At 38.8% G+C, this 25,277-nt stretch overlaps 1 protein-coding gene across 1 annotated transcript in view; it reads left to right on the top strand.

Moving 5' to 3' along the window:
- Positions 1 to 25,277, top strand: part of KIF26B (kinesin family member 26B) — a 298,400-nt gene that overhangs the window by 233,564 nt on the left and 39,559 nt on the right. Inside the window, exons 7-11 of the mRNA XM_069850882.1 lie at positions 453 to 659; positions 2,139 to 2,232; positions 4,344 to 4,606; positions 7,375 to 7,558; positions 11,842 to 12,001. Of these exons, the coding sequence (XP_069706983.1) occupies positions 453 to 659; positions 2,139 to 2,232; positions 4,344 to 4,606; positions 7,375 to 7,558; positions 11,842 to 12,001 (908 nt within the window). The remainder of the gene's footprint in view (positions 1 to 452; positions 660 to 2,138; positions 2,233 to 4,343; positions 4,607 to 7,374; positions 7,559 to 11,841; positions 12,002 to 25,277) is intronic.

Raw genomic sequence — 25,277 nt, forward strand, 5'->3', positions numbered from 1 at the left:
GAACCGAGCACTTAATCTTTTTGCATATGGATTAGAATCAGAAAGGTGTAAATTACAGATCTGGCTTTTATGTGCTTTTATTGATCAGACTGCTTCATAGGAACTGCAGCAGTTCTGGTAGCTTAGCAGTCTAGATTACCTTTCAGCTTTCTTAATTGGGCCACTGGGGAACAGTTAATTTTCAATTTATATTAGGAGTAAGACAAAGTGATATAATACCTTATTATTGTGCTTGAGTAACATCAACACTAAAACACCATGATGTACCTTGTAATTCTAAATACGCAATTTGCTTGTTGAAGTAGATGGAGTTGAGTACTGGCTTTATTTCCTGTGCATTTTAGGCCAAATTCTGCCTATAACAATTCCTGCATCTTCACTGACTTACACTGAGACACTAGCATCCAACAGGCTAATTAAATGAGGTTATCTTTTTGTGTGTTTACTGACAGGTCAAAGTCATGGTGCGCATTTCTTCCAACCTTGCCAGAGACACGTCTGAGTCCAGTTCTTTCTTAAAAGTTGACCCCCGTAAGAAGCAAATCACGTTGTATGACCCATTGACCTGTGGAGGTCAGAATGCCTTCCAGAAAAGGGGCAACCAGGTTCCACCCAAGATGTTTGCTTTCGATGCAGTTTTCCCCCAAGATGCATCACAGGTAGGCAACATATGATCAGAATACCTAAATAATACCATGCACTAGAGCTAAGCCTTCAGTGAAGTTATACCAGAGCTAAATTTGGTCCACCGGTGACATCAATCATGAAATCAGTTTATTAAATTGTATCTTGATAATTGTGTTCTTTCTTTAGTCTTTACTGGATAATATTTGTTCCTAAAATTATACATGCATTAAATACACTAAATGGTGCCTAGCAGGCAAATTTTCAATATCAACAAGTTATTGTATGTTATGAAATCTTATTTGGTGTATACAGGGTTCTGACCAGAGCTGCAGTCCTCTAATGCACTCCTCTGTTCATTAAGAAGTTAAGGATTATTTATAGACTTCAGTTTGATGAACTATGTTACCCCAATGTCACGAGGAGGACAGTAGCAGAGTAAAGTAACATTGCAAAGTATAATTAGTAAACAGTATGGTAAGGCTGTTTCTGCACTCATAAACTAAACAGAGCTAGAACACAGGGCCAGCTAAAATACTGCCATATGATCGTGTCATTAGGTCAGTCTCTGGCCCAGCTCTAGTCCAGGCAGCTAGCACCTCCCAGAAGAATGCCTGGGTGCAGTTCAAGGACTGACCTGCGAGTATTTCCTTTCTTGGTCCATTTTGTCTATTGTTATTTAGATAGTATAGAAATATCCATGAAGTACGTGAATTTACATGATTTATTATCAAATGCGAAGTGCTTCACATATAAACCTAAAATGTGAATTCTGATTTAGCGTCACCCACTATTGATGGGCAGTTGCTGCGGAAGCACTATAGACCATTCATCCTTCTTGAACCATTGGTCTAAAAGTGCTCAGGGTAAATATGTTGTACTTGAAAAACTGATACAACCTTCACAATGAAGCCTACTGCTTATAAAAGCTAAGGTGAAAATTTAGAAGTACAGAATACAGAAATTTAGAATACAGAAAAATTTATAAATGTCACCTAGCTAATACCAAAGAGGCTGTTTGTTCCTCTTACATTCCTTACCCACCTGCTAGTAGAATTGAACTCTGTCCATAACTGGGCAAATAATAAAGACTGTGAAAATTCCTCAGTATTTGATTGTATTTTAAGGAAAAATATATTTTTAAAGTCCACTAAATAGGCAGTTCTAACAAACTAACCACATCCCCTTACGCTATGTGTATTTTTTTAACCCTTCAAAGGATGTTGGTGCCTCAACAAATGAAACTTATTTGACACAGAGTGAAAGCCCTGCTTCATGTGCTTACACAAATAATATCATTCCCAACAACAGCATAGGGCACATGAATGGACAACCAGGATTAGATTTTTTGATACTTCAACATGCTATCTGGAGCACTGATGACCATTTTCCAGTTAAAATATTTGATTGATTTTCCTTATTATTATTGTTAATGGTTTGGTTTTCTGTCTTTTGCTTTTTCTTCTTTTTTCTTTTTCTTTTTTTTTTTTTTTCTTTAATAATACCTGTGGCAGGCTGAAGTATGTGCTGGGACTGTGGCTGAGGTGATCCAGTCTGTGGTCAATGGGGCAGATGGCTGCGTGTTCTGCTTTGGCCATGCCAAGCTTGGTTGGTATTGTTAAATTTCCCTACTCGAGCAGCACAGTGAATGTTTTTAACCCAAGATTGCTAGTACATTAAATTATGGAAAATAAATTTTCATTTGTCTGTGCATAGTAATTATATTTTAAAGTTGTACACTGTGCATGACCTTGTACTATACCTTCACCTCTTGCTTACACATCTGTTCATTTTGCAGATTATGTAAATGTTGTACAGCATACTTTTTGAAACTGAAGTTATCTTTGGGTTGTTGCTTGATTCCATCCTTTGAGTACTATAGCAATTTTTAGCACTGTCTTAAATTGTTATTGAATGATCCAATGGTGAATTGTTAATGAATGACCCAACAGTGATCTACAGTTTTACAAATGTGCCTGGTACTGGAAACTGCTTGCCAAAATACCACTTTTATCAAGCTATGTAAAGGCTCTGAGTATCCACTCGAGTACTTGATGTTTGTGACGACACTAATCAAGTGCTGTGACTGGGCACTCAAATAGTTTGATTTTTATCCTGTTCCCTGATTAGACAATTCACTCATTATACAATTCCTATTCTGTCTTCAACAAATCCTATTCTAATGGTTAACTTGATGCTACAAATGGATCAAAGCTTGCTTTTTGCAAATGCATCATCATAATTTCAGGTATTCCTGGGAAGGCAGTAAAAAGGAGAATTGTCATCATTACTGCACTATTCTTTTGAAATTACTGGACTTCAAGATTAATCATATATTGTGTTCATGTTTATCTAAAAGTATTTTGAAAATTATATCAGTTAATGAAGAGATTTATATTGTATGTATGCGATGATCTCCATTCTTTGCTGTCTCAAAGAAACACAGACATACACACACAACTTAGAAGGATAATTCAGTTTTTCAAGTGATAAAGAAGATCAAGCTGTATCAGGCCATGCTTATCCCAAATTATAGGCAATAAAAACTGGAGAGCACTGAATGCTGCAGTGCCACCAGTTCTGGTACGATGAATTAATCAGGACCACTGGTCTGGCTTACCACAAGGACTCTCTGGGCCAGGTTGGGAGTAATACTAGGATGAGCACTTGGCTGTTTATCCCTCAGTGACCTGCCAAACACTAGATGGCAAATGAGATGGAAAAGAAAGCCACCAGATAACAATGTCTGAGGAGTGATAGGCATCCTTCAGGGAGGCAGTGTAGCTAGGACTTTGCTGGAGTATGAATTGATTCCCTGCATTTGCTTCATTTACTGCACCACCACCACTGCACTGACTGTGGTCATATCCAGACCTTGCTGCAGACACGTACCTAGAAACGTTATCTTCACTGGTCTTTTCCTATATAGATTCAACATAAGAATTGAACCAAGGTAAAAAAGCCACAAGTATTTGCCTGAAAAGATGTATACCTTGATCTAGGACCTTTAGAAAACTTGTTGAAGAACATTACATGTAGTGACACCTAAAGCGGTACAATACATACTCTGTGACTGTTCTTAATCAGCAAACTTTTACACCAGAGGCAAGCCAGAGTTATAATTTCAGAGTCAAAGAATATCAAACCAGGGGAAGGCTTTGACCCAGACAAAATATTTCTTGTTTTGTTTTGGACCCATTAATGCACTAAATAACTGCTTGTATCTGTCTGTTTGGGGTTTTTTTGTTTGTTTTTTTTTTTCTATATGAAGTTACATCATTATGATCCTGGCACAATATTTATGTCAATCCCAACCCCAGCATATGAAGCGTAGTAAAGTGCTTTGAAGTAAAATGGTATTTGAAGAATAGCACACTGACAGTATCTAAAGCAGGGATTTTTAGAGACTGTAGCACTCCTGCTCAGCCAAATTCCCCCAACTATTCACCCACATCATAGGCTGCAGTGTTGTGTGGTAGGGACCTGCAGCATCCTGCCTGGGGAATGGGGAATATCAGGGAATGAATTTTGAAAGCAGCTCAAAGTTTCATCTGTCCTTTTTAAATGCTCTCCATTTTCCATGTACTCTTTGTCTGCCTGTCAGTATTGTAGAGAAGAATTTGTTTTCATGAGGCTGTTCAGGTTCACTGCTCTTGGCAGAAGGCTGTGAAGGTCTTGGAAGTGATGTTATCTTTTCTCTATCCCACCATTCCTGACAGGGAAGTCATACACCATGATCGGGAAGGATGATTCCATGCAAAACCTTGGCATAATCCCTTGTGCCATCTCCTGGCTCTTCAAGTTGATTAATGAACGCAAAGAGAAGACAGGAGCCCGCTTTTCGGTCCGAATTTCTGCAGTGGAAGTATGGGGGAAAGAAGAAAATCTGAGAGACCTGTTGTCAGAAGTGGCTACAGGCAGTCTGCAAGATGGCCAGTCTCCAGGTGTCTACCTTTGTGAGGACCCAATTTGTGGCATGCAGGTGAATCCAAGTTACCTTTAACACTGAAACAAGCAATGTGTCCCTTGTCCCTTTCCCTTTCCTCTTCCCTTTCTCTTTTCCTTTTCTTTTTTTCTTTTTTTTTTTTTTAAGCTATTGGGATGGTTCAAATTCAAGAACTACCCAGAGCATAAAGTTTATAGACTTGAAAGTGTTTACTTTAAAACATGCAAGAACTTTATGACCTGCAGCTGCAGGGCCATCTGCTCTCCTGGCCTAAATATTTGTACCACTAGTATAACTGATGTTGAGCAGGGGCTTGTGTTTGCAATTAAATGTGAAAACATTCAATGAAACAAAAATTCACCTCATTTAAAAAAAAAAAAAAAAGAAAAAGAAAGTGTGATCTCTCTTTTATAAAACAACAAGCTAAAATATTTACAGTACTGTGCAAATAGCTGGAGGCCATTAATATAGCTGTTTATCTTTTTATAAACTACATTATTTATAGAACTTGCATTAGCAATGTTGTAGGAAGCATTAATCGCTACTTATTAATTGCTGCCAAGAAGTAAATTCCTGAGCTGGGCAAGCCAAGAATAACTCAAACTCTTCTCAGGTCTGGAGGTTTAGCAGGAATAAGTAACTCATGCCCATCTATTTCCTGGATAACCACTAGAAAGTCTCAACAGCCCTAATACTTTTTTCCCTCTTGGTTTGAGGAGAAAGAAAGCCTTTTTTTTTTTTTCCTGTCTTTGAGGGAATGAATCTGTTTTTTATATGAGTAGATGAAGGGGGAGCAAACCAGCATGATGGAGCTTGAATACATTCTTTCAACCTTAAAGGCAAAGTCTGCTTCCATCCAGAACCTGCAGAGCACTGCCCATCCAAGAATGGGGAATGGAGGGAGGAGGGAACAGGCAACTACAAGGTCATGTACCCTCTTTCCAGATCCAAGCATCTAGAAATTGTGATTCATACCCATGAAACTCGTGAAATGTGAGATTTTAAACACAAATTAATGAATTCTGTGTTTTATGTCCTTGTGGTTTAAGACTTTTGGACATACACAGATCATACTTTCAATTCTTTCTGTCTCTACCTGAGTACTACAAAGTTGCATCTTGGTTTTAAATAGCAATTAAGGTTCTCATTCTCACTTGACTCCTGACTTTAGTGCTTTATGAAATATTTACAGTATCACAAGAGATCTTACCCCTTGGTAATGGATGCAGTCCAGCGAGTATAAGATGAGAAACTTGAGTCTTCACAGTTCCCTTTAGCAAGATAGATGGTCCAGTTAAGATCTGAAGTAGCTTTGTATGCATGTTATAAATGTTACCTGGCGGTGTGACAGCTAGCTCCTTCTTAAAGCACAATTCTTTACTAAAGTATTTAAGCACAATAGCAATAATATCCTGTTATTGCTGCTTATTTTCAAATAGATGGAGATAGAAGAGCCATAAACAAAATGAATTATTTTAGATCAGTGGAGAAAAGGTAGCTCCATGAAACATTTATGTGTCTCTGAAATGAATTAAACTGTGAGAAGAGACTTATTATCTGTGTTTACAAGATGCAGCAACATTCTGGAGTCACGTGTCCTACACCTGATTTTTCAAAATCTTCAGATGAAGGGAGGATGTCATTTTATAGTCATACAGCTATACAAAATCAGCAGTGTGTGTAGCAAATGAGTAATCACTGTATGTCATATTGTCTGTCATTGGGCCTTTCCAAGTATGCACGTTTTCTTGTTGCTTACATTAGTGAGATCAGCCCACAGACTGGCCTGCTTTCTGCTTGTCTTGTTAACCCTTCCCTTCCCTATTCCCAAAGCCTTCAGCTGTGTCACCCCATTCCACGCACAGCCTTGGCTTTATCGCTCTGCAGGCCATATCTCACAAAGAGGAGACAGGAGCGCGGTCTTCTTTGGGAGAACTTTTAGCTGTGCTACATAGCAAGGGAGCAACCCCAGACCCTGAAAATTGGAGTTCCTCACTCATTATGGAGGATTAATATCTGCCTTTCTATGCTGTCTATCAATTTGGAGAGATAAGAGCAAGCTGGTGACTGGGATTGGGATCCAGCAAATATGAATGAATGTTCATTACCTGCCTTCTTCCCATTAATGGATTGCTGCGACCTGTGAGCTAGTGCATATGCTTGTGGAATGAAGGGGCAAGAAAATGACTTCTCTTTCCACAAGGCATGGGGCTGGACACAAGCTTCACTCCTGCTGTTTCCCAATTTTTTCTGTGGACTGCTCCCTTCTAACACTTTCTGAAGGGTAACATGTAGACCTGCCCCTGCACATCTCCGCCAACTGTTGAGTTTGGGATTGATGTGGCTTCTACAATTATTTTTCTTTACTTCTAACTGTTTGAAGGACAGAGTGATTGCCAGAGCCAGCAATGCAGGGGTGAAAAAGGCGGTAAAAATAATGAAAATAGTGAATAATTAATAAGCATAAATAGCTTAAAATTCTGGGAAAGTGAAGGAACAAATTTATTTCGTCAGCCCACAGGACAGTTTCCAGTTGCTGGGGTGTATTTGTAGCAACTGCCACCAAGATACCCCGAATAAGAACCCTCAGAAGCCTGGATTCAGTCTGGATCCTGGGCTCCTGGAGGACATACTACTATTGTCACTGCCGGTGTCAGGAGGGTCTCATTCCATCAGGCACCACCTCCTTTTTGGTGCCATCAGAAGTCAGAGTATTCACAAAGTGTGTTGACTGTGGGGAGTTGTCTGGAAGTGTGATTTGTGTGGGAGCTTCTAGGTCATTTTTCCCTTGTGTTAACCTGCAGCTTCAGAATCAGAGCGAGCTCCGTGCCCCTACAGCAGAGAAGGCTGCCTTCTTCCTTGATGCTGCCATTGCCTCGCGCCACAGCAGCCAGCGGGACTGTGATGAGGAGGATCACCGCAACTCCCACATGCTCTTCACTCTGCATATCTACCAGTACCGCATGGAAAAGAGCGGCAAAGGCGGAAGTAAGCTGTCCCCTCGCTCCCTTTGGCTTCCTACCTGCCTACCTCGAGGCTGCCTCGAAACAGGCCTTTAAACAATATTCTTTAGTGGTGAAAATTAGCAGAGTTCTCCATTCAAAATGGGACGAGGCCAGTCATAACAGCAGACTGTCCACTTGCCTGGTAAAGACCCACCGAAGGCCATTAAAGGCCACTTTATTATAAATATTATTTTATCTTTATTTACATTTATTTACAATATTTGTTAACATGATATTTATTTTTATATAATAAATAAAATAATATAAATAAAATTTAAAATAAATACAATAAATATATGTTTATTTATATTATATAGTAGTATAAAAATTATGAAAACCATTAATTGTCAATTTAGTGGCTCAGCACTACGTAGGTTGGTCCTCAGCACTGTGCGGGCCTCTGTCTAAACAAAAAAGTGCTTTTCAGATTGACTTTTGGTACTAACTTTACTGATAGTGTAGAAATCATGGATTAAAACATTATGTGATGAGAATTCCCTGCCACTTAAGGCTGGATGTTCCCCTTAAGCACCTAAATAGGGCAGTGTGTGTATAAGCTGATTTTGGCAATGAGTAAACTATAGCTTTTCTTGGAGATATGTGATGTTTTAGCTGCAGGCCTAACTTCATGGGCACAAAGCACTCTCCTGGTCCTTGGTAAACAGTCAGAGTTTTTCAGATTGGCTTGCTTCCTTTCTTTGCCATAGATATGTTCACTGACTTGTGTCTCTACATTCGTCTCCAACTTGTAAATAAGGAAAAGATGCTTCCATGTCTGCTTATATGTTTCTATAATTTTCAAAGGTTTCAGTTGTCTCGGTCCATTTATATTTTTTATTATATTTATGTTTCAAGTCTCACAAATTGTTTATAACTAAGTTCCAGTGTTAGAAAGGTTTGTATAATATAAAAAGTACCCCCACTGGAAAAGAAGGCTTTCACATTAAAATACTTTTTTTGAAAATAGTAATCTTTTACAGGGAAAAATGTTTGTTTGAAAGATACCAGAGACCTCTGCTTCTTTAAATTTGTGGGCTTAAGCAATTCTGCAGAAATAGCATATGTTTCAGCTCCTGGCTTTGTATTGGTTATTTGTAATAAGGAATAGATTGCAAGCTATGATGTGTAGTGAGTGAACACCACTGCAGTATTGATGTCTAGTGTTTGAACACAGAAAATTTACATTGACTGTGCTTATAAGAGAGAAAACCAGAAAGTTGCTCTAAATGGAAATGCAGTCTGCATGTGTTTAAGTAATAACCCTTGTGGAATTGGCGGGCAGAAATCTCAATTAACTAAAGGTTTATTAATTAACCACCCTGCGGTGGAAAGAAAGACTGTGAATGCTCAAACTGGTTCATAGGAATAAAGATGGCTAATTTTGAGGGAATTATTACAATTATTTAATGTTCTATTCTTTTTACTGCATGCAAATACATGTACACTCTGTCCATTTCTACCAGCTTCAAATACAATTAATAAAAGGGAAAAAAATATTTTCCTGTGGCTATAATGAGTCATTTTCAAAAAAGAAGACACGATCCTCTTGGATTATAATATGGCATGCTTTGTCACTGCCTTTAGTTATATCTTTACCTTGTGGCTGTACCACCTCCTTGTCTTCAAATTCCCATATCTGAGTGGCCTCATAAGCCAAGCAGGGTCAGATCTCTCTGATAATTGAATGAGGGGGGAATTCCAGTTGCTCAGAAAGGGTGCCTAGTGATTATCACTGTCTCCTGCTGTAATGAAGGAGTTCTCAGAAAAAACCCAACTTGAAGATAGTAAAAATATATAGATTCTAGTAGCAGGATTAAAAAAGTGTAGGAAAAATTAAAAAAAAATAAAAAAGGAACCTAGCTTTGAAAGGGTAAGTGGTTAAAGGGATGGCTAACATATGATTTTGGTAAAAAATTACTATTAGAATAATGCATTGGTACTGTACTTACTTTCTTGTAAGATTCATTACCAGGAATGTCACAAAGCCGACTTCACACCACTGAAATAAATGGCATCATGGCAGAACTGGCACAGTCATTTTTCAGCTGTCGGTTCTGCAGAGTCTCTGTGGCCATAGACAAAAACAAGTGTTAGGATGTTCCACTTCTTTTCTCTGTAGTTGCCTGGCACATTAGAGGAGAACTTGCTTAACAAGTAACATTGTTTTCATTTCAAGCAAGTGGATCTGCCATTCTAAAAATGTCTTACTTTGACTTGTAGATTAAATAAGAAGGAATGATCTGGTAATTCCTCTTATTCTAGGTTTCCTCAGCCTGTGTAATAGGAGTATGTGTGGAAACAATATGACTGAAATTTTGAAGGGTAGTGATTTCTTTCATTTTCTTTTCATTCCCCAATATCTGGCAGTCTTAGCAACAGAAATATTTATGTATGTATAACAAATAACAGTAAAGTTACCTGCAGTCTCTTTCAGTAGCAATTAGGCCCATTTGTAAGGAAATCATTGGGGGATACCCAAAAAAGGTAATTCCAGCCTTCTGAGGGTAGCAGTCTTAGAAGACTAGGGGACCCTTAAGTCTAAGAGTTTTAATGATTCCTAAAGCGGAGGTAGAAGCGGTCTGTGAGCAGTTCAGAGGAGGCAAAGGTGTAACCTGTATCGTTCCCTAGGGAAGCTTGACTTTCTGCAGCGAATGCAAGAGTCCACAGGGCATGTGGATAATTCTCCATAAGCGGTATCCCACCCCTTCCCACCAGAGAACAGAGTTGAAACTTCCATGGACATGTTTAATGGGTTGTCCTATAATCTGTGAACTGTTACGTCTAGCCACCAACATTAGTTTTAATCAGGCATACCTTCTTCAGTTCTGTTTTGTGATGCTTAGCATGACTTAACCAATGTCATATTATAATTTAATAAATGAAAGTCCTGTGTTGCCTAGTACTTTTTCTAGCTGAAGAAACAGCAGGACTTACAAGATGTAGAAGTTACTGTATTTTAACAGTTGTTGACAGAGATTATGGCTGCATTTTTGGAATATTATTCACAAATCTCACTGGATACATCACTTTCACAGAAAAGGTCTTACCTCTTATTTCTTCTTCTCCTTTTCTCTTTCTTCTTTCTTTTTTTCTTTCTGCTTCTTTTTTTGTTTATTCTCTTCTTTCTCTTTGTTCATGTTTCTTTTTTCCTTTTATCATAAAAATCTACTCATAGTCTTATTGTTGTTCATTTCATTTATCATCTACAAATGAAAGAGAATTATAGAATTCTATATAACACATTCTATAGAAAGGCTTTATATTATTTTAGAAAGTTTAATGTCATGCAAGACACCAGGGAGTAGGACTCAGTAGTGAGCAGGACTCAGCAGTGAGCCTTGCGTTTTTCAGTGCTTGCAAAATTAAATATCTCTTTCCTTATTTTTTCAGTGTAGGTTAACATGTTTTATGTTACTGCTAATGAGTCCTCAAATAGTGGTTTTAACTTCTGAGTTAAAATCCTAGAAATAGAACTGTCTTTTCCTATGGCTTTCTTGAAAACAGAGAGAGTGGCGAAAGATCAGAAGCAAGAAAAAAACTCAGCTAGAAAATTGTCTTGAGCTAGTAGAGAATTAGAAGCACTTCTGTTAAATCTGCATGGTCCCCATCTTAGTTTCATAAGGAACCATAGGCTTTTAAAGAAAGCAGATGTCTGTTAATCTTAGTGTTTCAACAGGAGCATCTTTTCACTTTAAACGTAGTGTGTTGTTACAGAGTAAACAAGAGAAAAACATAGCAATCCACTGTCATTATTACAGAAACTATTTTCGGAACAGAGCAGCTTGTCCACAATCCATTACGTATGGCATGGCAAAACTTGTCTTAGCCCAATTGATAATGTAAATATATATAGACTTAAAACAAAGTCAAATGTCCCACAGTTGCCATATTTTTTTTTCTGAAGATCTGGTATGCAAGATGGGAAAGATAACAGAAGCTAAAACAGGATCACTGCTCATTTAGCAGCAATGTATTAAGAAAAAAACCCAAAAAGCAGAGTGGTGACTCCCACAGAGTTAAACCTGCAGGAGCAGGTGAGTACTGAAAACCTCTGCAATTTTTAAGCAAGTCTGGAGTGGAGAGCAATGCACAGCAATAAAGGCTGACAGTGAGTTAGCAGGACCCCTGCAGTTTGTTGCTGCTATCATGAATTAGGAGAGGTTTCTGGATTGTTTCCTCTTCACAAGTCATGATGAGTCTTTTGCTTTCCTGGGAAGCTGCTTTTGGAGTGACATACTAACTGTTTGCTTTCTTTGTTTATGGCAGTGTCTGGAGGTCGCAGCCGCTTGCACCTTATTGACCTGGGCAGCTGTGTGAAAGTGCTCAGCAAAAACCGGGAGGGAAGCTCTGGCCTCTGTCTCTCATTGTCAGCTCTGGGGAACGTCATCCTGGCCCTTGTCAATGGAAGCAAACACATCCCATACAAGTAAGTAGAATCCTGTGTTGCACCTCATCAGAGGATGCTTGCAAGCAGTCTGCTGGGATCAGGGCAGCCCTCCAGGGGTACTGAAGAACTTGCCTGGGGTCCAGCGACAGCTGATCTAACCTTACATCTGTTAGCTACACCATATTTGACATTCAACTCTCAAAGGAAGAAGCCTGCTGAAATGGGACCCAGGTGTCTTAAAGATCTTAAGGCTTGAAGTTCACCACATTATGATTTTCTTTTTTGGAATTATTCAAGTATTTTTTTTAATGTCTCAGAGTGCCTGAGAACCAGTTTCATATTTGCTCTACAGACACAAACATTGCTGCCATAATGCAGCACTATAGAGAAAACTATTTTGCTGTCCGTTGTGTGGAGTTTAGTTTCTTGAAAATATGTCACAATCAGCATGCATGTTTCTAATGAGATTCTGTCTGTGATTCAAGGTTACTTTGCATTTTTCTTTCATGTGATTTCAATCTCAGTGTCAACCTTTCACTTGCAAAAAAACAAGTAGGACCCATTTGTCACACTAGACAAGTGGCCTTTGCTACTGCAGGTAGCTTCTAGTAAATTAGAGGAATTGCTCATCTTGTGGATATATTTCGTACTCATTTCTCTTCATCGTTGTCTCACCCTGTTTGTCATGTGTGCTGGTCTGTAAGCAAGTTTGGATTCATTAACAAACCCAGGCAGTCAAATACCCTTCCTATTGAGATGTTTCTAGGTATTGTTGCTTTTCTTTAGCCTAAAGGCTAGGGAGCAGCAACTGGCATGACGGGAATGGCTTAGAGTATCATCTTGTAATCGAAATGCTTGTGAATGTCACCATTCATGAGGGACATGGATATGAAATCTGGAGTTAGGAACAACAGGGTGACATGAAAAACACACCAAGTTTTGCTTTTTTGTTTGTTTTATTGTCATATTTTGAAGCAAATTTTGTCTACTGCTTGCTGAGCAGAATACAGAAAGCATTTTTCTCCAAGTGTGATCTATTCATGAGCTGTTGAAGTAAGAGTCTTGTTGGCTGGGTGAGTGCAAATGCTATTTCCTCTGTGCATTGGTAGTACTCGCGTGTTTGCTCCTCTGCAGAGAAGAGTGGAAGGAGGCAGGGTGAGCACAGGCATGCTACATTTTAGAAGAGGCTGAGTATTCATAGACTGGTGTGATACCTGTTCAGTACCACCTCTCGTTTAAAGCAATAGTTAGCCTGTCTAGCAGAGGTAATTTCCCTTTCTTTAGGGGTGTTCTTTTTCACTGATAAGGATAAGTTAAAATTTTGTTAACTCCTTTTTTTGAGTGGGACCAAAGGCAAACAATGGAAGTGGTTTTTTACGTGACAGCAGCATTGCGCATTGAGTGTGTGGTCCCAGCAAATTTCCATAGAGCAGCAGAAAAAAATGACACATCTTTTCTTTATCTGAGCTATTAAAAAGCCGTTAAGTATTTTATGGCAGCCCGTCAGTAGGCACTGCATGGCTTTCTGGGAGCCTGGAAACTCACAATTCCATAGGGATGAGGTTTTCTCTTACTGCAGAAGTTTAGTTCTCTGAACTCTGAGAGACCACAGGCTCTTAAACTTCCTTTAGTGCTATATCCAGCTTTATCTCCACAGGTATTAGTTGTAGGGAAAAGCTTGTTCAGATTCATAGCTGGTATAAGCAGATGCTACTGCATTGCCTTCAGTAGGCTGTGTATTTATGCCAGGGATGAATTTGCTTCTCTGCCTGCAGTCTCTATGAAAAACACATGCTGGTGTTCAACACATAATTTTTTTTTTCTTACCCATAAGGCTAAGCCTTGGAAACCATTTACTTGGAATCTTTCTCCCTTAGTAACACCCCACACACAAGCACACACACATTTTGGGAATAGTAACACAGATTTACACTAGCTTTAGCAGGGTTGCCTGCTAAAATTGTAAGAAAGTAATGTAGAAATTCTCAGACATTAAACAATATAGGTTGATGTGGTTTTGGATATTGTCTGGCATTCATGTTAAATACCACATGGGTCTCAAGAATGGACAAGAATCCCTATAATGGGCAAAAACATGCAGCTAACAAGTGACCAGGCTGTGATTATGGGGAGTTTGTGTCTTTCATATTTGTAATTACAATCTCCCTCTAATATCTCAGTGTGTTTTCTCTCTGTCACTATTAATGTCTAGACCTCTTTGCACCTTGCTAAGTATGTCATTCTGTCGTGGTATGAACAAGTGAGTTCTTCCAGCTCAGTATGTTATATGAAAACAAAATTTTTAAATTGACTTAAATACATTAAATACTGTCACCAGTTTCTTTTGCTCTTGAGCTACGAGCAAATCCCTCAAAAGACTGGGCAAGAATGATTTTCTCTGCAGGAACATCTAATATCTTCAGAAATGTTGGAAAGTGGTACTTGCGAGCCCAGTGAAGAGCAAAGGAGTCAGCTCCAGCCCTAACCAAGTTTGTCAGGGCTCAGACCTGCTACAGGATAAGGGTTTTGCTAAGCTGCAGTAATTTAGTACCATTTTATTTTTGTAAGAGCATTTAGCTTTGCATTAGTGCTGTATTATCTGCCTCTGATTTTGAAGATGAATGTGTTTTAAATCTGCAAATGAATACGCATTTGCACAAACTCCAGATACTAGTTTATATAGCTCACTATTCAAAAATTACTCTAGTTGCTAGGCAACAGGGGTGGTGATAATTCATGGTAATGCTGTTTTGGAAATAATCATTTTTATACATTTTAATGACTATGAGAATGTGAGAAAACTGTTTAGAAGAGTGCAAGGCTGTATGAATTCCTCTTTAGGAAATTGTTGCTTGTTTTATTTAGTAGTCTTCTCTCTTAATGTGCTAAGCCCATTGTGTTAGTGTTTCTGGAGGCATCCTATATTTTGAATTACATGCTTATGCTTATCCAAGGAGGGAGTCTTGTCTGTGAAATAGACAGGCATGGGTCAAAAGCGTGAATTTTATTCATGGCACTTCTACTTCTCTGTCACATAGTTGCAGTTCCTCCAAGATCATACATGCTGGTACTGTTTTTTTATCTTATAAGTAGAAAATAAAATGATATTAAGTGATTGGTGCAAGGCTGCACAAAGTGCTTAGTGTCAGAGCCACCATGTTTTAAGATCTAACCTGGTACTTAAATGATGGACTAATCTATTCTTTCATTCTGCCTGACCTTTGGAAAATAATTTATTTCTGTGTTTTTTTCTTTATTCTCATTTATGAAACTGAGCTTGGATAAAATCAAGTAGGACTTTGTAGAGGGCATTCAGACTTGAAAAAAGCACTTCTTATAATTTAACTGTTGCTATGACTCTTTTAGCTTATTTTTTCACTTTTTTTAGAGTTAAGAATTTGCATAGTTGGTCCTAATAAGATGTAAGATTTAGGTAATTATTGGTCAAGGGTAGACTATTATTGCTTTTAAGTCAAGAGGAGAAAAGGGAGAGTGTTGGACTGTAGTGCAGTATAAAAGATGTTCCTGAATAATATGCTGTATATCAGGTATTTCCTTTAAATTGTAAGTTAATTATTGGAGTAAAAATGAAAATTATGTTTGAATGGATCCAGTAGTTCAGATTCTTTTCTTAGTTAAATGACCATATCTATCAGCAGTTATTTCATCTGTGTAAAAAACTATGTGAAGGGAAGTGGATCCCAGGTATCTTTTGTATATATATCTTGCCTTTGCATTCATAACATGAGTTAAATAATTTTTCTCAGAAGAGATGTCAGTGAAAACTTTTCAGGAAGAGATAAGGAAAGCGAAAAAACAGTCCACAGTACAGTTCCTGTATTATAGCTAGTATTACTACTGGAGATTTTATCCTTATTTATGAGCTTGTCGTAAGTCTAGTTATGTGGGATTCCCACAACCATGTCTTCTTAGTAGGCGTAAGAATTGAATGATATACCAAATGAGCAATCTGTTTTTTTGGCTGCTTAATCAAAGAATCATAGAACTATAGAATAACCAGGTTGGAAGAGACCCACTGGATCATTGAGTCCAACTATTCCTGTCAAACACTAAACCATGCCCCTCAGCACCTCGTCCACCCATGTCTTAAACACCTCCAGGGAAGATGACTCAACCACCTCCCTGGGCAGCCTCTGCCAGTGCCCAATGACCCTTTCTGTGAAAAATATTTTCCTAATGTCCAGCCTAAACCTCCCCTGATGGAGCTTGAGGCCATTCCCTCTTGTCCTGTCCCCTGTCACCTGGGAGAAGAGGCCAGCACCCTCCTCTCTACAACCTCCTTTCAGGTAGTTGTAGAGAGCAATGAGGTCTCCCCTCAGCCTCCTCTTCTCCAGGCTAAACAACCCCAGCTCTCTCAGCTGCTCCTCGTAAGACCTGTTCTCCAGCCCTTTCACCAGCTTTGTTGCTCTTCTCTGGACTCGCTCCAGAGCCTCAACATCCTTCTTGTGGTGAGGGGCCCAGAACTGAACACAGGATTCAAGGAGCGGTCTCACCAGTGCCGAGTACAGAGGGAGGATAACCTCCCTGGACCTGCTGGTCACGCCGTTTCTGATCCAAGCCAAGATGCCATTGGCCTTCTTGGCCACCTGGGCACACTGCTGGCTCATATTCAGTCGGTTGTCAACCAACAACCGTTTGTTTGTTTGTTTTAGGACAATTTCCTCCTTTATTGCAGGGATCTACATAAAGTAGATGCAATCAGGGATGCACAGTCTCTGAATGTAGAAAAATTTCTTACATTTTATTAATCTAATCTGCAACTCTAGAGCATGAGGATAATGGATTTTTCACACTACAGCAATCACTGTTGTAGTGTTTATCAACAATGCGCTTTATTATAGGACAGTCTGTACCACTGATGGTGCAGATTTGAGCTTTATCTGCACATGTATTACAGTACTGTGTTTAATCATCAACTGAATGACAGATCATAGACAAAATCCTCAACGAAAGCTTCAGTTGAGCTGCCATTACTCAGCTTTAGGTTTTCAGGTCAATCCTGCCAGCATGGAAACATGATAATTATTGGAGCAAAGGTTTCTGTGTGCATGTGTAGTGGATGTAAGCGAGTATGATGCATTCACTGAGCCCGATCCCCTCTTACACCAGTTTTACAGCAGCCCCCAGTGGACATGGGTCCATTCTGTACAAGTGTTCAAGTGGAAAGAATGAGGCCTTATGACCTAGCTCTTTTAATGCTCTTTGAACCACTGTTGAATTACTGCTTTAGAGATACTCTAACAAGCAAATAATGATGGGCTGCAAACAGAAATGGGAAAGGGAGTGCTTGTGGCTTATAGTCAGATTTAGCAGAATTACTAATTGCATTTAAATAGAGATTCCTATCAGCAGCAGATAGCTGCATCATAGGAGGACACTACTTTGGTCCTGGGCCAGCACAGACATGACTGGTAATGAACAAGCAATCCAGCAGCGTGCAGTTATTGCTGAAATTTAACGTGAGTGAGACCCAAATAGGCCACTGTGGTGATTTCATATACAAATTAATTTGTACTTAATTCATTAAAATGCCATTTTGAACCTTCAGTCAGAGTATCCAGCAGTTTACTCTCACCTGTTCCACCACTAGTTCAGGCTCAATTGAACATTAATGCATTTCTTCTTGTGGAAATGTGATGATAATTCATTTCATGTATAATTGAACAATTTTTTAATAATCATAGTCTTGGAATAACTAGCTCTTGTGCAATGTAGCAGATTATCAAAAAGCATGTAGTAGTACTTATTAACCTTATTTAATGTTTTTGGTTATCTCCAGTTTCTTGAATAGTTGCATACGGATATCATCTGTGAAATTGACTTTCATTTCCCTACTGGTCCTTCTTACCATACACAAAACCAGAGTGATTCAGGGCAAGAGAGCAGAGACATCCCACTGCAGATGACCAAAGAGAATACCTTTTCTCTGTATGGTGTCAGTATGTAGCCCCTGTTTTTGGAGCTCGGCGTCTCATTACTAAGAAGAAGTTACAGTCTGGAGAAGCAAGAAGAATGATGAATGGTCTGAGATTAAAGCATTACTCACCTGAAAGAACACTGTAACAGAAATAAAGCTTCATAGCTGGCAGGGAAAAATGAGACCTCTGAGAGGTGAGATGACAACTGCTCTCTAGTACTTCAAGGATGCACATATGCACAGGAGGAAAAAATAGTTTCTGGTTAGACAAAGTGTCAGAATGCCTTTTTAGCCTTAAGTAATGAGACAGAGGAATATAAACTTGAAAGCATGCTAAGGGTGATTCCTGTTCATCAATGGGATAAATTCCCAAGAGCTGAAGTGAACACTTCATTGGTATAATGATTTAAAAGCAAAATAAACATGTAACTAACAAATATTAATGAACAGTTATAAATAGCTCCAGATTGGCTAGGAATCTATGCTTACACAATATCATTACGGAGTTCTGGGGCCAAATCTTTAACAATTTTCAGTAGCTGTACTTCCATTTTGATAGTTATCTTCATCCTTGATTGGCAAGTGTTTGCACGGGGTAGGCAGTTATGCAAATAAACAATAAAATATGTCCTAGTGTGTCTACTAAAATCTCCTATGGTTTTAGGAGTCTGAAAACTGGCAGTCAGCTGGATTGTTACACTTTCATGGCATTAAAGAAATCCAGAAAATCTCAGTGGTATCTTTCCCAAGAATCTACCCTAGAGGAGATATGGGATGTCCAGTCCATCTCTGTGTGACATGATTTAACCATGTTAACTGCTTTTCTTCCATCATCATTTAGTTATAATTTTTATTTAAGGTCTCTTTCTCTTTGAATTGCAAAATCAAGTTCTCCCAGTGCTTGAACCAAAACTCAGTGTAAATCAATGGAAATCTTTTTATTGGGTTTTGGCTTAAGCCTACAGATTAGAAAACATGCTTATATCTAATTAGATGAGATAATCCTCAAATCCTTGCTAAGGGATATTGTATACAGTTCATGTTCAGTATTAGATGATTAACAGCTTATTTGTTGAAAGAGACAGTATGTGGTTAAGTGTTACCTAGTGATGAGTTTGTTCAGGATTGCAAGGAACGTAACTGATGGAGTTGGTGAATGTGAACACTGGAAATACATAGTCTTGCAAATGTATCTGTAACCATGAATTTGGAGCTCAAGAAGATTACGCAGAAACTTCCTGCATAAACAAGGGTTTGTGACTACTGAAGTGGCACAAGGAGGACTATTTGATATACCTTTTCAATGTATATAAATAGTATACGTGACCTTAATGTAAAAATAAACAAAAACTTGGTTTACATTCTCTGGGGAAATAGTTGAACAGTTTTTCTTCATACTCTCTCTTCTCTTGGATTCTATTTAACACCAACCTCTCACTGGACTGACAGGTCCTAGAAGCTTTAAAGAGAATTGCGTAGATGTCAATATGGAGTTTTTCAGCCATTTTTTCCTATTGATTTAAGAGCATTTGAATGGTATTGCAACTGCAAGATGGTTTTTTTCCATACAAACTTTAATTGAAGTTCTTATTTTCAGAACATATTTGACAGGAAAGCAATGAAGACAATCCTCTTGTGCTTTTCAGATACCAGCTAGCGCCTGCTGGATGATCAAAGTTTTCTGACTTGTGGTTGCCTTTAGGACTGTACACATTGAACAGATGTGAAGTGAATTTTTTTAAAATATACATTGACTTCCCAGAGTTAAGCAAGCTGGTTAGAACTATCTTCTGAAATATTAAAACTACCTCTCTCCTGCTGCAGAATGAACTTATTAAATTTTTGTTTGTTTATAAATACCATCAAGTGACATGCTTTCTAGCAATATCTGACAAGACTCAGTAAATAATTTAAGACAGCAGGTTTAACTGTTTTAGCTGTATTTTGTCTCATCATCCCATCAGCAAAAGTACCTGCCAAATTTAAAATTATTTTCCAATCGGTTATTTTTGAGGGGTGGGGGAAGTGAATACATTGTTTCTCTCCCTATTCCTTTGTTTTATTCTTGGGTGGAAATAAAGATTCACTCATTTGGAAAATCAATGACAAAATGTATGTTTGTACTGTCAGAAGTATCAGCTCTTCTGGCTCCCCTTGCTACAGCTGATTCTGAAGAGCAGAGAGCTGGGTAGTAGAGTGATGGTCGTGGCTGTTTTGGGAGCTGTTAAGAAACCTGAGAGCTATAAAGATACAGTCTTCAGTCTCTATAAGTTGAACAAAAGGACAAAGTTGAGAGCTGTTACAGACGTGAAGGGATTTTGGGGCACAGAAAAGGCTGCACAGCATATTATATTCTGCAGGAGCAACTTGCACAGCCTACAGCTTTCCTGAGTGTTTTGCCTGCCTTTAGAGGGAGCTCCACAGGGCAGGGCTCTCGCATGGCTCCCGTATTGTGCGTGTCAATCCCTTTAAGCAGCTCAAACTGCACTAGGCACCTGCACTGCATGACTATGAGACAGCTGTAGAATCAATGAGGGGAACCACTTACAAGGTGAGCTGTTAAAAGCTCCTCATCATCTCTGTGCAAGTGGGACCTTAATCTTCTTGGAGCAGTCTTTTAAGGATGGAGCACAATTTTCATGTCTCCCTCCAGCTATAAACGGAGTAGCAGAATCTTTTGTGTTCCTAGACTGTATTTCCTCTCTCGCACAAACAGTTTTCATGGGCTCCATGTGAAGTGCTTTGAAGTTACATGGCTGTGCAAAGGGACAGGCATTAGATGCAGTATCCAGATCTGCTACCCAGTTGGCAGGTACTGCATAAGAAAAAATAGTGTTTCGAGAGGCATGGTGTGAAAAAAGTGTTTTCTTTCAGAGGGGAAGAGAGAGTATTCTAAAGCTCTGCATACTCAGTCGACCATGCTGGCGTGCATGTCCTGAATCCTGCTTATCTCTCCCATGTGCGGATGTTGCTGGAGTGATGGAGTTCTTATGTCAAAGGGAACTTTGGGTAGCTACTGTAGTTGCAATAGTTTACACTGACGTGAAGGAAAGGCTGATGAGGACCAAAGCTGAATAATATTTGACACTGAGAATACATGTCTGTGAAAGAGAACTAGTTGGCACTCTACCACATTTTGCAATTTTTTTGAGATTTGTGAAATGCTCCCATGTTTCTTCAGCCAAGACTTGAGGCTGCTTACTGTGGAGTGTATTTTACAGAGAAAGTGAGGATGTGCTTTGGTAACTTTTGGGATCTTTGCATCATAGAGAATATAAAATAAGCCTGTTAAGCTGGTAATAGATTTTCTCTTGTTAGGTTACTACTGCCATTTTGGATGACTGTGTGCTGTGTAATGGCTTTACAATCAGTGGCTTTTGTTGGTTTTGAGCTACCCTTGATTGCAGTCCTCTGTGAGCTCCTTCACCTGGAATAATTTGTGTGTGTGTCAGATGTATATTTCAAGTATGTTGCACAACTGGCAGAGTCCTTTGTGTCCATTTGAAGGTGCCCTGTCAGCTTCCCTCATGCTCATCTTAGTGCAACAAGCCCCATGGCAATGAGGGTATTGTTTGGGGGAAGGCTCTGGCTGCTGTGATTCTGAATGTGATGCTTTGACTCTTTGTACTGTGCAAGCTTCCAAGGGCTGACACCTGTCTTCCCATCAGGGTCAAAGCTTGTCCAGGCAGGGATGTGATGCTTCTGTGACACTGTAGCAGAACTCCTCTAGTCTCTACTGGTATCACAAACACATCTGCCGGGTGTACTCTGAAACCTGCAACAGATTTTTTTCATTCTCCCCCCAAAATGGGTAGTTTTCTTAAACTATTATACTAAACATCTTTTTTCAAAGAGAGATAAGACAATGAAAGCAAAAAAAGTTACAAGCTAGTCATTATGTAAATTTGAAAACTGGCTATTGCAAGCAGATACCACAATAAGGTTTTCTTTACAAATTGGCTTATTTGATTAGAGAATAATTTACATTGTTTAATATGTAAGATTTCAAATTTTCTCTGAAAATGCTATTATATCACATCCATGAAGAATATAGTATAACACCTGAAAATACACTTTAATTCTGTTGGCCAATTTCCAGCCATTAACAGTGATTCTCTGTGGACTGATACCTGGTTCTTTTAAGGAAACTCAGCTTCGCACTAGTAATTCTTCAGATGCCTCGTCAGAGAGCAAACTCTACTCTTGCTGAATGTGTCCCTCTCTCTGAAGACCAGAGGTAGAGAACTGAAGAAAGTAAAAACAAAACACCAAATCTTTTCAACAGGGAATATTTAGTTGTAGGCTATGAATGTTGTAGGCTATGTATAAAATTATATTAAGGTAATATTACACTTCAGCACTAGTAGTGTGGATATGCGAGAGTCATTTTGACTAGCAATTAAACATCTATTTTATGCATTAAACAGCTATGCTACCTCTCTATTGAAACCAACCTTACATTCAGAACACAAGTAACTTCCTTAATAATTTTATGTTCATATCCATATAGATAGAAAACCAATAACTGTGCGCTTCATGGTTAGTATTACCAGTGTGTTGCTTCACCTTAATTCATCTCCCAGAAATATAAAAATCCAAATGTTTCCTACTAATACCTAATCTGCAATCTATACTAAACTTAATTAATTCTGTATTCTTCTCTGTGTCGTATCCATTAATTGTGTCATTAACTGGAGCATCATATAAATTCCTCTTTAAAAGTACACAATTCAGAAGTAGAATTCTATTGTGCCAGAAGCCAACTAATAAAATTTACCAATTATTATTGTTTTAAATAGAAAGGGACAGAGATAGGTATTCTATGATGACATTGTAAAATATATGCTGCCCACATGACTTTTCACAGCATTTTGCAGTATCTGAGTGCAAAAGTTAGTTCTTCTTGGATAATCTCATAATATGCAGTAGGGATATGTACAGTGATTTTTCCTTCCAGCTCCTTTTTCATAGTAAATTAACATCTTGCAGCCCTGTGGTCTGATTATGTTCGCATTCAAATATTTCTGGCAGATAAATTTGCAAAGCTTTGCATATTTAAGTAGAGAACGTTCTTTTGGGAGATCTAGAAAGATGGGCAGAGAATGGCAAGTCTTCAGTGCTCTTGCTGTGCAGATTCCAAGAAGGAAAGTCCTGAGGGATTCTTGCTCCTTTTGCCCTTAGCAGGAAGAAATTGCTCTACCACCATATTTAGGAAAAATGTCCAACTTCTGCAAACCAAAGGCTATGCACTTATTGTCTTAAGGTCAGGGCTAGATGAGTGTTGAGAACTCACTTAGCATACTGTGCTCTGCCATTATCCAAGTTTTGAATCACGCAAGTATAATGCAGCAATGGATGGATATGTTTGAGTGGTTGAATTAGAGACACAATTTTTTTTCAAAGCATTAATTTGCATTTTGACCATCTCTGACTCATTCGGAGTAGGAGCCAGTAAACACAGGGCACAATAAGGATTGTTGGGTGAATCTTGTGGTCTTCAAAAAAAGAAACTTCAGCACAGTTAGATTGCAGGAAATGACATAGCCCCTGAAAGTGATCTTGTGCTGCTTCTCAAATATGACATGTCCCGTCTACTTGCAGCAGTCACATCCTTGGCAATCCCCCATGGTAGACTTGTAGGGGACCCACAGGAAATAGTGTCTTGACTGCTGTCTCAGTGACTGCACTACTAAGCATTCCCTGATACTATATATGGTGCTCTTTTACATGGTGGACAAGGTCTAGAAATGTGCGAAGCTCTCACTCTTTTCTGTTTTCTTTAATATTTGCAAGATCTGAAATGGAATGCTATGTTCTACTGTGTTAATTCATTAAATGGCACCTATCATAACATAAAGAGATCAAACAATTATTTTTTCTCCCATGTTACCATTTAAAGCTCTCAATTCTGCTCAGATCATTAGTATATAATTTTCAGATGAGCTAGCCAGAAGGTCCCTAAATAAAAATTAGTAGAAAAGATTAGCTAGGAAAGCTAGACTGGTAATGAGCTGTTGCATGATAGTAATGTGCTAGGTTTATAGTTCATATCTAGCCCTAATCAGTGATAAGTGCAAGCTGTCAGCATTTGATAGCTAATTGGTGTTTCTTGGAATTATACTGCAACAAAAACACTGAAATGAGAGTGAAACTTTTCTTTATATATAACAAGTTAAGAGTTAATTATAGATGCTTGGATCAAATACATGTTAGCTACACTATATGCAAATATGCTGGACTGAGGGAAAATCCATGGATTGTCAAAACTTCTTTGGTCTCTTTTGGGTCATCATTACTCTTTTTGAAACTGGTACAGTAGCAGCTTTGAAAACAGGACATGACCTTTAAACCATTTGCTATGTATTTAATGTGTCATACATCACGTGAAAAAAAACCCAAGCACTAAACCTGGAAACTACTGGAATATATTAACAATGGAATAATGAGTTGAACTCTCATAACAGCCTGTTTGCTATTGATCGTGTTTACTCTGTGTTTATTTGAGAAGTACTGTCCTCCCACAGAATTAATTGGACATAAAATCATAACAGGGATCTGAAAAATTATAAAGCAGGAATAATCTAAGCCACAGGACATGAAATACTTAAAAGACCAGCAAACTTGACATCTGCGAGCTGAGATTTTTGTCAATGCACAGCTATAATTAGGTGGCTCTAATCACTCTCATAATGATAATAGGGGAAATATCCTATCTGTCCTCAGTAGCTGGTGGTGGAAATGACTGCTATGCTCAATGTTGTCCTTCAAAACTGTGAAGCCTGATGAGCTCCACGAGCAGAACTGGATCTGACATGTATGCTCCAAGAGATATTTAGCCACATTCTGAGAGACTGAAGCATACATGATCACACCATCTCACTGCTAGACATCCAAATACATTTTTTAATTGGCAATTTAATTAGGCATTTCCAATCGGATTCAACACAGGGACAGGCCTTCAGATATCTGAGGTCCATGCAAGACTGCTGAGACTGGAAGAGGGACAGGGCAGAAGCAGGCTCAGTCATGAATCACTTTGAATCATAGAATCATAGGTGTGAAGCCAGCAGTTACTACTCCTTTGTGTGCTGTCTCACCAACCAGCTAAGCCTAATGCTGGCCAGCCAGTATGCACAAGCCAAAAGGGAAAGAGGAAGGAGCTGCAGCTGGAGAAGATGGGTTAGGTGGGATGTGGCAAGGTAAAGGTCATAGGGATTATGCAGAAGAAGGGACAGCAGAAGTGTACGGAATGGAGGAACATAGGACACAAACCCATAGGAAACAAGTCATTGTTAATTCCTCTATTCATATAACAATTTGTTCCTTTTATAGAATCATAGAATAACCAGGCTGGAAGAGACCCACCGGATCATCGAG

Source organism: Phaenicophaeus curvirostris, chromosome 2, assembly GCF_032191515.1.
Source record: "Phaenicophaeus curvirostris isolate KB17595 chromosome 2, BPBGC_Pcur_1.0, whole genome shotgun sequence".
Taxonomy (NCBI): domain Eukaryota; kingdom Metazoa; phylum Chordata; class Aves; order Cuculiformes; family Cuculidae; genus Phaenicophaeus; species Phaenicophaeus curvirostris.